At 49.5% G+C, this 12,776-nt stretch overlaps 1 protein-coding gene across 1 annotated transcript; it reads right to left on the minus strand.

Annotated features, from left to right (window-relative positions):
• Nucleotides 1-1,423: 1,423 nt before the first annotated feature.
• ARSI (arylsulfatase family, member I) lies at nucleotides 1,424-10,121 on the minus strand. Its single transcript, XM_006863881.1, has 2 exons — nucleotides 9,753-10,121; nucleotides 1,424-2,828 (listed from the first exon to the last, which is right to left on the minus strand). The coding sequence occupies exons 1-2, from the start codon at nucleotides 10,064-10,066 to the stop codon at nucleotides 1,424-1,426; spliced, it is 1,719 nt and encodes a 572-aa protein (XP_006863943.1). The 5' UTR covers nucleotides 10,067-10,121.
• Nucleotides 10,122-12,776: the final 2,655 nt, after the last annotated feature.

Raw genomic sequence — 12,776 nt, forward strand, 5'->3', positions numbered from 1 at the left:
CATCCACATGCTGACGAGTCCTAACAGGCCTCCTTTGCCAGCGACAAAAATAACTATTTTCAAAATTCACAGCAGGGCTTTCGCCTACACACGCAGCACCGACTGGAATCTGAAGGGAGATCTGCGGAACGCATTGTGCGGAGTGGAGGCGCGCTATGCAGCAGGCAGGCTTTTAAACCCCCACGCCCTTCCTCCCCTCCACTCAGCCCAGGCCCCCCCCCCCACACACACACATACCAGGGCTCCCAGGATGGCCAAATAGGAAGAGCTCCTAGATCATCCGCTGTCCACAGGGGGACACTGAGGCCCAGAGATGCCCAGTGATTTGCCTGAAGTCACACAGCTGCCCCAGTCAGAGGCAGTCAGAATGACAGTCCAGAACTCCTGGTTCCCTTACCTGCTCTGCCCTCCCTCTTCCTGGCATCATCAGTCTTTGCCTTGTGCCAAGGTAGCCAGTAAGTACCTGTCTATGGCAGGACTGGACTTAAACCCATCCAGCCTGCCCATCCCTTTCCTGCTCACTTGGTCAGGCCAGCCCCCAGCACCCAGCACCCACATACACACGCACATCCACCCGTGTACACAGATAGAGCATAGCAACCTTGCTTTATGTTCTGGCATTTTATCAAGTTCACAGGCTCCTCTACAACCCTTCCCTCGGCCAGTCCTCAACAGCCCTGTGAGCCAGGGTTAGTATCCCCATTCGCAGAAAGGGAAATAGAGGGGAAGGGCTCTGCCCCTGGTCCAAGCAGAACTCGGGGGTCCGGATTGTTCATTTCTACCACCCTTGGTCCTGCAGAGGCTAGCAGTTGAACCAATTTCTCCAGACTCAGAGAAGGAGAAAGGAGAGCTCTCTACCACTGTCCCTACCACCAGTCTGGTCTCAGGACTGGCCTAGGTCATATGGAGACCCAACAAGGTCACCTTCTCCCTGATTCCTGCACCTCTGCCCTCAGGGGGTCCCTTCAAAGAGCAACCGGACAGCCCATTCCCAGACTGGGGTCTCTTCACATCACCCCTTCCCCAGGTCTGGAGTTGCCTCACCCAAGCAGCACTACAGAGTTCAAGGTTCAAGGATCAGGCCATAAATGAGCCAGGAAGTGGTGAGGTCAGGCAGGAACTCTAGCACGGTTTGGGGCACAAGGCCCAGCACCACGACAGTCATCAGAGCTCATTTTACAAGTGAGGAAACTGAGGCTCAGGGAGCTTGTTCAGGGTACCAAGGGTCACACAGCATGTCAGTGGAGAGGCAGGGCATCTCTACCCTGGGGTCAGCTGAGTTCTCTACCCTGTTTAACTGAGGAGTTCTAAGCCCTCATTTTCCTGGGCAGACTAGGCTTGACCTCAGGCTACTCCCTGAGGAGGAGCAGGGCCAGGTTTGAGTAGGGAAGCACATGTGAGGAGACAGAGCCCACTCCCCCAGTCAGATCCGGTGTGACATCAGTCTGGTATTGAGTTTTCGGAAAAAGGATCTCAGCTTGCAAATCTTACACTTTTTCTTGCGGCGACCCCGGGAGTAGCCCCGAGCCCTGCCTTCCTCTTCTTCTTCCTCTTCCTCCTCATCACTGGCCCAGGGTCCCCAAGCACCCCCATTAAAGTCAGGGTGGGCCCGGGGGTTCTCTGCCGGGTAGCGCACAGGAATGGCCGTGCGGTTATAGTCCACCAGACGGGCCAGCAGGGCTCGGACCACGTCAGGCCTCTGGTCAGCCAGGTCCTCCCGCTCATAGGGGTCGGCGCTGATGTTGAAGAGCCACACAGCCTGGCGGACACTGGCCATCCGCTCCAAGTTCCACCAACTGCCAGGGAAGTTGGTTAGTGTCTGTGGTGGGATCCAGTCACCATATCCGGGGTCTCCCGTCAGCAGTTTCCACTCACCTACACGGATGGCGGCCTGCACGGCTGTGTTCCAAATACCAAAGCCATCCTCCAGTGAGCCATGCCGGGCATGGTTGTAGAGAGGATCGATGTTGTGCAGAATCTCCGTGCGTGGTGAGGCCCGGCCCTCACTGATGGCTGCCCACACGTCATAGCCATCTAGCCTGTCGGCCACTGAGGTGGCACCACCTGCCAGACCCACCAGAGTCGGATACCAGTCGGTGATGTGCACCAGTGCCCGGCTTGTCCTTCGCTTTCGCTTGAGCAGAGGGCTGTGGACAAAACCGAGACCTCGAATACCACCTTCCCAGTAAGTGCCCTTGCGTCCTCGGAGCGGCCAGTTGCTGCCCCCTGAGAAAGTCTGGCCGCCGTTGTCACTGGAGAAGATGATGATGCTGTTGTTGTAGAAGCCATAGCGCTTGAGGGCCCAGGTGATATTGCGTACCGCCTCATCCATGCAGGTCACCATGGCTGCATACTTCCGCCGGGCCACATTGCCCATGGTGCGGTAGCGGTACAGGTATTCTCGTGGGGACTGCAGAGGTGTGTGTACTGCCTGGAAGGCCAGGTAGAGGAAGAGGGGTCTCCGGGGACTGTGGCTGGCCAGGATGTGGCTGGCACGCTGGGCATAGAGCATAGTGGAGTACTGACCACTGAGCCCCCAGGCCACGCTCTCACCCTCGTGTAAGTCAAAGCCACACACCCCTGGGCCATCACAGTTATCATAGGTGTAGTAGTCCACATTGCCCGTGAGCGAGCCCAGGAAGGTGTCGAAGCCCCGGCGGGTGGGCAGGCACTCCTTCCGGTAGAAGCCAAGGTGCCATTTGCCCACCATGTGGGTGGAGTAACCTGCTTCCTGTAGCTTCTGAGGCAGTGTTGCCTGGTCCAGGGGCAGGCAGTTAGGTTGCCTTGGGCGGATGATGGAGTGCTGGAGTCCTGTGTGGATCTGGTACCTGGGGGAAGAGTGAAGGGCACAGAAGGCACAGGTGAGCTACAGACCACACACTACAATTTTGAGGGGATTCTGATCCTAACACTACCAACAAAAATCATCATGGTAACCAAATCTAACATGCTAAGGGCTTTACATGTGTTGTCTCACTGAATGCTCAATATCAATGAAAGTGGATATTACTATCACTCCTAGTTTGCAGGTGCAGCGATTGAAGCTCAGAATGGTTAAACCACTGGCACAGGATCACATGACTAGAAAGTTGGGGAGTTACAAGCTGTACCCAACAACAATAACAATGAACACCAAGCACTTACTGTGGGCTAAACATTGTGCTGATATAAAGTATCTCCCTAAATACTCACCATAGCTTAGGAGGTATGGTGGTGGTAGTGGTGGTGGTGGTAATGTGCCATGGAGTCAGTTCCAACTTATAGTGACCCTGTGAAGGGTTTCCAAGGCTGTAAAACTTTATAAATACAGACAGCCTTATTTATCTCCGGCATAGCGGCTGGTAGGTTTGAACTGCTGACCCTGCAGTTACCAGCCCAACTAATAACCCATTATGCTACCAGAACTCCTTCCTAAGAAGTATCTATCCTTATTATTTCCAACTCCCAAATAAGAAAACAAAGGCATGGAAAGTTGCATCATTTGCCCACGAATTTATACAGCTAGTAGTTGGAGTTGGGATTTGTATTCCAGGTAGTTTGGCTCCAGACCTCAGAGTGTCTAGGCTCTACTCCCACCACCAAAATGTCAGCTTGAGGACTAAGGTGTGCCTGACCCAAGCCATGGTATTTTCGATAACTTCATATGCATGCAAAAGCTGTACAGTGAATAAGGAAGACCGTAGAAGAATTGATGCTTTTGAGTTATGGTGTTACAGGAGAATATTGAAAGTGCCATGGGCTGCCAAAAGAACCAATAAATCTGTGTTGGAAGAAGTGCAGCCAGAGTGCTCCTCGGAGGCCAAGATGGCCAAACTTCATCTCTCATACTTCGGACATATTGTCAGAAGGGACCAGTCGCTGGAGAAGGATATCATGTTTGGTAAGGTGGAGGGTCAGAGAAAAAGAGGAAGACCCCCCCACCGAGATAGATGGGCCAAGTGGCAGCATCGATGGACTCAAGCATGACAACAGTAGTGAGGTTGGCCCAGGATTGGGCAGTGTTCCGTTCTGCTGTGCATAAAGTCGCTATGAGTCAGTACTGACTCGATGGCACCTAACAACAACAACAACACTCCCACCACTAGCTTAGGATAAGATCTAGAGCAAGTTCTGCTCTCCCTGGCAAACTCCTACTGAGTTTTCAAAGCCCAGCCGGAATGTTACCCTGCTGTAAAGTCTCCCACAATTCTCCCAAGGAATGCATTGTTTTTGCTCTTGTGTACCCCCAAATTTATTACTCAACGTCACTGTTACAAAGGACCCTTGGTGGGGCAGTGTAAACCCATAAATCTGCTGGAGGGAGAAAGATGTAGTAGTCTGTTGTTTTTTTGTTTTTGCTTTTGTTGGTCTGCTTTTGTAAAGATCACACCCTTGGTAACTCCATGGGGGCAGTTCTACTCTGTTTTATAAGGTTGTTATGAGTCAAAATTAACTTGACAGCAATAGGTTCTGGGTTTACCTGGTTCTAAAGGAGCCCTGATGGCACAGTGATACATGCTTAGCTGCTAACCCAAAGAGTTTGAAGCCACCAGCAGCTCTGCAGGAGAGAAGACCTGGCCATTTGTTCCATAAAGATTACAGCCTAAAAAACCCTATGGGGCTGTTCTACTCTGTCCTATTGGGTTGCCATGAGTCAGAATCTACTCGAGGATACACAATAACAATATCATTTTTCTATGTGGCCATGGAATATTATTCAGTTGTATGTGGATCCTTGTGTCCACTCATATGTCATGGAACTATCCCTCAAAAGGAGCCCAAGTCACTCCTTCCTATCAAGAAGCTGAGGTCCAGCGGAGAGGAAGGTCTTGCTCAAGATCACTCAATGGTCAGAGGCAGAGCCAAGACTTGAAATAAAACCAGGCAAAGTCCAAACAGAGACCCTTTTCCAGAAAACGAGGTTTCTTCTCTTCCTTTGTGAGGTAAGGGGGTGCCAGATTGCTTGTGTTTGGAAGATTTGTTGGAATGGGAGATCTTTATGTTTCTTCTAGTTCCCAGGTTTGAGACTGGCTTCTATGTACCCACCCATGAGTTCATGCAACTCTTTCTTATAGACTGAATTCTGTCCCCTCAAATTATATGTTGTAAATCTTAACTGTTCTGTCTTTGGTTGTAATCCCACTTGAGAATGGGTTGTCTTATTTATATTAATGAGACAGGATTGGAGTAGGGTATCTTGAAAATCTCTTTTGAGATATGTTGTTGTTGTTGTTAAGTGCCATCCAATCAGTTCCAACCCATAGCAACCCTGGTTTGAAATATCAAAGAGATTAAACAAGTAAGCAGAAGAGAAATGGGGTAGGATACATGCCATGCCACCTGGAGGTCTCCAAAGAACCAGGAAGCAGAAGTTGAAGAAGCAAGGAACTTCTTCCAAAGCTAACAGACCCAGCAATCTGGATTCAAACTTCTAGCCTCCTAAATTTTGAGAAAAAAAGATTTCTGATGGTTAAAGCCATCCAAATGTGGTATTTCTGTTAGAGTGAATGAAAACCAAATCCATTGCCATTGAGTTTCTAAAACTGTATATCTTGAAGGGAACAGGCAGCCTCATCTTTCTCCCTTGGAGTAGCTGGTGGGTTTGAACCACTGGCCTTGCAGTTAGCAGTCCAACATCTAACTCACAACACCTTTAAGTCACTCCTGGATCAGGCCTATACCTTGAGGCAGGAGCAAATGGTTAGCAGAATCCTGCTTTCCTCATTTACTCTTTCATATCCCTTCACCCTCTTTGGTCCAGGATTCCGGAGGGATCTGTACATGTTGTCTTGCCTTTGTTGTTGTCCTTAGGTGCCGTTGAGTAAGTTCTGGTTCATAACAACTTTATGCACAATAGAACAGCCCAGTCGTGCGCCAACCTCACAATCCTTAAACTTGAGCCCATTTTTGCTGCCACTGCACCATTCCATTTCATTGGGGATCTTTCTCATTTTCCGTGACCCTCTACTTTACCAAGCATGATGTCCTTCTCCAGGGACTGGTGCCTCTTGATAATATGTTCATAGTATGAAAGACAAAAATCTCGTCATCCTGGCTTGTAAGGAGCATTCTGGCTACTTCTTCCAATACCGATCTGTTTGTTCTTCTAGCAGTCAATTGTACTTTTAATATTCTTCTCCAACAGCATGATTCAACTGCATTGATTCTTCTATGGTCTGCCTTATTCATTGTTCAACTTTCACATGCATATGGGGTTATTGGAAATACCATGGCTTTGGTCAGGTACACCTTAGTCCTCAAACTGACATCTCTGCTCTTGAACACTTTAAAGAAGTCTTGTGAAGCAAATTTGCCTAATGCAATGTGTCTTACCTGTACTCAAGTCTTAAAAGTCTCAGAGTCAACAAGAAGCCTGGAACTTCACCAGTGTGTTGGAATCCTACACTTTTCTTCTCACCCCCAGGCATTAAAGTTTAGCCAAGACAGAATGCCTGATACCTTTCACAGGGGCACTAAGATGGGTTTCTTGGTTTTGATTTTCTTATTCTAAAGGTACTTTTGTTGTTAACTATTATTAGTGACTACTGCCATTTTTAAGGAGCTCTGGTAGCGTAGTGGTTACCAATCGGGCTACGAACCACAAGGTCAGCAGTTCAAAACTACCAGCTGCTCTGCGGGAGAAAGAGGAGGCTTTCTGCTCCCGTAAAGATTTACAGCCTCGGAAACCCTGTTCAGGGTCGCTATGGGTTGGAACCGACTCGACGGCACTGAACAACAACAACTGCCATTTTTAAGGAAGCCTGTGGCACACTGGTTAAAGTGCTCAGCTTCTAATTAGTGGTTCAAACCCACCAGCCATACCAAGGGAAAGAGATGTGGCAGTTTGCTTCCATAAAGATTGTTTTTGCTGTTGTTAAGTGCTGCTAGCAAAGCCATTTGAACTGCAAGGTTGGCGGTTCAAGCTCACTAGCCGCTCCTCAGAAACCCTACTCAGGGTTGCTATGAGTCGGAACCGACTCAATGGCCTACTTAACAACAACAACAAGTGCTACTAAGTGGGTTCTGACTTACAGGCAGCCCTACAGAGGGTTTCCGAGAAGTGACTACTGGGTCTGAATAGCCAACCCTATGGCTAGCAGTCTAGTGCTTATCCTACAGCACCACATCAGGGTTCAGTCTTGGAAACCCTAGGGGACAGTCTACAATGTCATAAGGTTACTATGAATTAAAATTCATTAGACAGCAGTGGGTAGCTTGCTGCCATTTTTAACACTAAGAGTGTGTTACACACTTTTTTCTCATTTAATCCTCATGAAAACCTACAGGGAAGATGTACTATTATTCCCATTCTATAACTGGAGTCAACTCAATAGCAACTGGTTTTAAAGATGAAGAAACAGCATTTCTCCAAACTGCAGCAACTGGTCCAAGGTCCGACAGTGTCCATCCATGGAGCTGACATTCGAACCCAGGTTGACCTAACTCATGCTCAAAATCTCTTGGTGATATGGCCTATCCTAGTCCTGTGGTTGTTGTTAAGCACCATCAAGTTGGTTCTGACTCATAACAATCCCGTATAGGGTTCCCAAGAAGCAGCTGGTGGGTTTGAACCACCGACCTTGTGGCTAGCCATGCAGTGTTTATCCTACAGTGCCACACTAGGACTCCCTCCAGGGATTAGTCAAGCTAATAAATGACTGGACTTGACACCAGAGAACCCTGAGTTCTAGCCGAAACTCTCTTCCTAAGGATGAGATTGTGGAACACTGAGCGGGATCATGAGGCAGGTCAGCTGAGAGTCACCAGAGCGCAACTGCAAGTGAGTAACCTGAGAAACTCTGGCTCTCTCCAGCTTCCACCAACACCACTGAATGCGTTAACAATCCCTAATGAGAGCAATAAGCTTCAGTCAAATAGAGCCAGCTGCAGGGGCCAAGGGCAGAATGCTGCCGGCCATGCTTAGCCAACTTCGAAGATCAGAAGGCTGGAGCGCTATCCTGCTGGCTGTTCTGCTCATTCCAAGGCTTAAACCAAAAGTCACCCCTTGGGAGAGAAGTGCTAACCTGTGTACTAAGGTTCTTCTGCCTCTTCTGGATTCACCAATGCTTGGTCTTCACCACCACCACCTCCATCCCCCATTCCCAACACTTTCACTCCCTCCCTCTCTTTCTCTTCCTTTTCTCCTGCTTGCTGGCTTTCTCTGATCTAAACACTGCATGCTAGATCTAAGGAAGTAAAGGCATCATGGACTTCCAGCTCCAGGACTCTTGTCAAGCACCGGCCTCAGCCTCCTAGAGACCCTCATGTTGGACATAGGCACTGAGTTGGGTCCTTCCTAATTCCCTGCCTCAGTTTCTCTCAGCCAGGAACAGGGAGAACAAGGCTCTGGTTTCTGAAATCACACTAGTGGCTATTAGGTGGAGCTTAGGAGAAAGCATGCCTTGGACTCCACCCAAGAAGGATTAGTTTCAGCCCTGCCAAAGGATTTTCTCCTAAGTGGCCAGAGTTTGTCTTGCACACCCCCACCCTGTTTCCCTGCTCCTTTAATCCTGTAATACTGCTGCCTTGCCAATGGACAACTCCTTGCAAAGAAAGCAGCATGTCTTCTTAGGGCTCCCAGCCAACTTGGAAGGATTTCAGATGAAAAAGCAAAGGCTCAGAGAAATGAAGTACTGTATTTTTACCCAAATAATGCAGGATATACAGTTTTTTGCAAATCTTACAGCCCCCTGAGCCCCCATGAGTTTCCTATGTACATTATAGTCCTGGGTGTGTTGTATTCGAAAATATGGTAACCAGTCCAGTGTTACATGGAACATGGCACCTTGTGTGTGTCTTTCTCTTCTACATAGCAATTCTCTGGTTTCTTTCTAATCTAGTCATTGTACAGTTTGGGGACCCTATTCCTCCTGGTTGGATAACTCTGGTGTGACGTTATAGGATCAGCATTAGACTTTGAACCAGAAGGTCAGCAGTTCAAACTCATCAGCTGCTCCTAGGAAACCCTATACAGGGTCTCTATGAGTCGAAACCCATTTGATGGCACTTAACAACAACAATAATCCTCCCAGTTATGTAAAAAATCCATTGCGGTTGAATCTATTTCAACTCATAGCAACCTAGTGGTATAGTTGTTGATGTTAAGTGTCATCAAATCAGTTATGACTCATAGCAACCCTGTATAGTATTTTGAGGCTGCCATGTTCCTTTAACAAAAAGAGATGGTCACATGTCTCCTTCACATTGTGTAATCCTAGAACATCAGAGCTGTAAGACCTCAAGGATGAGCAACCATTTAGTGCATAGGTAGGCAAACAGAGAGTCAATTCTGACTCATATAGGGTTTGGTGGTGGTGGTGGTGTTAAGTGCTGTCGAGTCTGTTCCTACTCATAGTGACCCTATACAAGGATTTGAAGAGTGGCTGGTGAGCTTAAACCACTGACCTTGCAGTTCAACCTGACCTTGAAGTTCAAACCAACCTTGCAGTCCAGCGTATTAACTAGGGTTTTACAAGACTGTAAATCTTTATAGCAGAAAGCCTCATTTTTCTCTTGCAGAGGCTGGTTGGTTTGAACCTTAGAGCTTTCAGTTAGCAGCTCTAAGTCTAACCCACAGCGCCACCAGGGTCCCTTTAGAAAGGACAAGGGACTTATTATGGATCATCCAGTCAAATGAAGGCAGATTTGGCCCTGCGTCTTGGTTTCCCAGGTCCCAGAAGCAGGGTTGTAGGTGCAGGGGATATCTACCAATCGTGCTCAGTTGGGCTTAGCTTGAATGTCCACTGCCCGCGGCGGTGGCCATCCGTCCCTACCTGCCAGTTAGGAGTTGGCTCCGCGAAGGCGTGCAGATAGGCTGGATGTAATAATTCTCCAATTTGACGCCCTCAGCTGCCAGCCGGTCTAGCGTAGGGGTCTCGATATCTGAACCATGGTAGCCCACGTCGTGATAGCCTTGGTCATCGGTGAGGATAAAGATGATGTGGGGAGGCTGGGATGGATCGGCTGAGGGCTGCTCCGCGGTAGCTTCTCCTGGCCCATCGGCCAGTAGGCTAGGCTGGGTCCAGTCCCAGGACAAGTAGCCAAAGCTGAGCAAGCTGACCAACGAGAAGCCGGTGAGGGCGTGCATCGCCAAGCTGGTCCGCGCTTCACGGCGCGCAGGGCTCCTCTGGCCTCACCGCTTCACGCGCCCAGGGCGCACGACCTGGCTGCCCGCCTGCTGGCCGGCCAGGACGCTGCGAGAGCGCTCAGAGACCCGAGGGCAGCCCAGTGGCTTTTCCTGGACTGGTGGCTAGACGGCGGGGGCCCAGCCCTGAGCGGTCGCTGCGGGGCGCTCTGGGGAGGCCAGGCCCGCTCCAAGCTGCCTCCCGCCACCCAAGTGCCCGCCCTGCGCCCCTCTCACTCCCTTGTCCCTCAGCTCAGCCAGGCCAGTCAGACACGCAGCTTGGTGGCTTCCAAAAAGTGCTCTCCACCATCCTCTTCCTAGCCTCTTCTTCTAACCCCGGATTTCTCCCGCTCCTAATTTCTCTCGCCTCGCCTTTCCCTTTCTCCTCCCCCCACGACCCTCCACCGCCCCCCCCCTTCCACCCGCGCGCCCCAGGCTCGGCCTCTAGCCCCGCCTGGAGTCCTCAGAACAGGGAGGACTCCCCGCAGAGAGGCGGGCAGGACCCCACCGAAGAACGAGAGAGAGGCACGGGTTGGGCTGGTTTAGGGTGGGGGACACCGCGAGAGAGAATGAGAAAAAGTTGTAACATCTGCCGGCCGAGCCCCAGGTGGAGGGGTGGGACGCCGAGCAGCGGCTCCGCCCCCCGGGCGGGAAGCCCAGGCCTGCGGGTCCCGCTGGCTCCTGTCCCCGCCCTGGCCGGCACTGGGGAAGAGGGAGCGGCGGCGTTGCTTGTAATTAATTAGATGGAACTGCTCCGGTGTTTCCTGGACAGAGATTCCTAGATCATGTAGTGCTAACATTCCCAACTGCTAATCCAGCCTCGTAGGAGAATGTCTTGGTGATCTGCTCCCATCAAGATTACAGCCTAGAAAAGAAAGCCCTGTAGGGGAGTTCTATTCTGGCATATGGGGTCGCTATGAGTCAAAATCCACTGGGAGACACAAATTAATAACAAGCCCTAGAAGAGACGGCTAAATTTTCAACCAGGGATTCCACAGATGGAGAAACAGAGACCCTGAGATGGGTGGGAACTACCCAAGTCACAGAGGTGGTGACTTTCCTCTGTGGGTCAGTACAGGCAATAGGGAGAATGGAGAAGGCTTTGTCAAGCACCAGGACTTGGAAATCCAGAAGTTGGGGCTTGCCAGCTCCCTACATCTCAAATCCTCCCTACGCTGAGCAATTCACAACTAGAGTTTTAGAATGTCTATGCTGGAATCCAGAGGGCAGGCACTGTTATATACACCTATCTATACCCACAGGGTTCAGCACACAGTAGAAACTCATTCAGTAGCCTTTGCATGAATAAATGGGTGATTGGGCTTTGGGGACCAGTCTGGCCAACCCAAGAAAACCTCCAGGTCAGAGAAAGAAAGTTTTGGGGCTCTGGGTCAGGCAAGTATAAATGAGTAAAAGGGGTGGGGTGGGGGCAGTTGTATTATTGCTATAAAGAGGCTGGGGGTGGGATGCAGAGAGGGGGGCTGCAGTGAGCTACAGACTACAAGCCTTGTTCCCAGTTGACCACTGCCACGCAGAATATGGATCAGAATTATTAGATCTTCTGAGTTCTTTTCCAGAAGTATCCCAACCCAGATTACTATGAGAAATAATTAAGTGTTTGTAACTAATTTACAACAAAATTTAAATACTGTGCAGGCCAAATCAAACCTATTTATGAGGCCATTGGGTGCCAATTTGCATCTTCTGCTTTGTATCAGTGTTTTCCAGAAACTTACCAGTCTACACTTTTAAATGGAGGGTAATGATTTTCAGTGGTAGAAGTCTTGCCTTAAACCCAGGTTCAATTCTCAGCCAATGCTCCTCATGTTAGTGGAGGCCAATACACCCATCTCTCAGTGGAGGCCTTCACATGACTTTGAAGCTGAGCAGGTTTCAGCAGAGTTTACAGACTAAGACAGATTAAGGGGAAAAAACCTGGTGGTTCACATCCAAAAATCCGCCGATTAAAACTCTATGGAGCACAATGGTCCAATAAGCAACCAATCAAGGGAATGGCGTGTTTCATTCTGTTGTACATGGGGTCACCATTAGGCAAGGGTTGACTTGTTGCTGTTGTTGTTAAGTGCCATGGAGTCGGTTCTGTCTCATAGCAGCCCTGTATAGGGTTTCCACGGAGTGACTGGTGTGTTTGAACTGACACCTTTCAGTCCAGTGCTTTATCCTACAGCGCCATACCAGAACTCCAAGGGCTGACTAAATGGCAGCTAATAATAACATACTCTTTTAAATGGGAAAATTGGGTTAAATAAAATCAGTTAGATTTCTTTCCTACAAGAATTTCTTCAACTGTTTAACATGTACATTGCTGACCTCCAAAAGGGAGGTTGGCAAAGCTGTATTTCCTGATTGCATGTAGCCAAGGACCCTCTTTCCCACAAAGCTGCTTTGGGAACCTGTGGGCAGCCTTTCTGCTCCTGATGCTGCCCAGGTATGTCTTGTCTCTTAGTAGCTTGCCTCCCCCCCCTCCCCCGAGTATTCTGTAGTATTCTGTAGTAATTCCTTCCCACTGACTTCAAGCCACCGTGTGGGGGAAAAGAAACCAGATTTCTAAAATAGCAGCCTGCATTTTGAAATGAGGGCTGAATGGGGCCAGCCACTCCTGTTTTCTCAAAGCCCCATATTTAGGGTGACCAGATTTATCAAGAGGGAAAAT

This window comes from Chrysochloris asiatica, unplaced genomic scaffold, assembly GCF_000296735.1.
Source record: "Chrysochloris asiatica unplaced genomic scaffold, ChrAsi1.0 scaffold00057, whole genome shotgun sequence".
NCBI lineage: Eukaryota > Metazoa > Chordata > Mammalia > Afrosoricida > Chrysochloridae > Chrysochloris > Chrysochloris asiatica.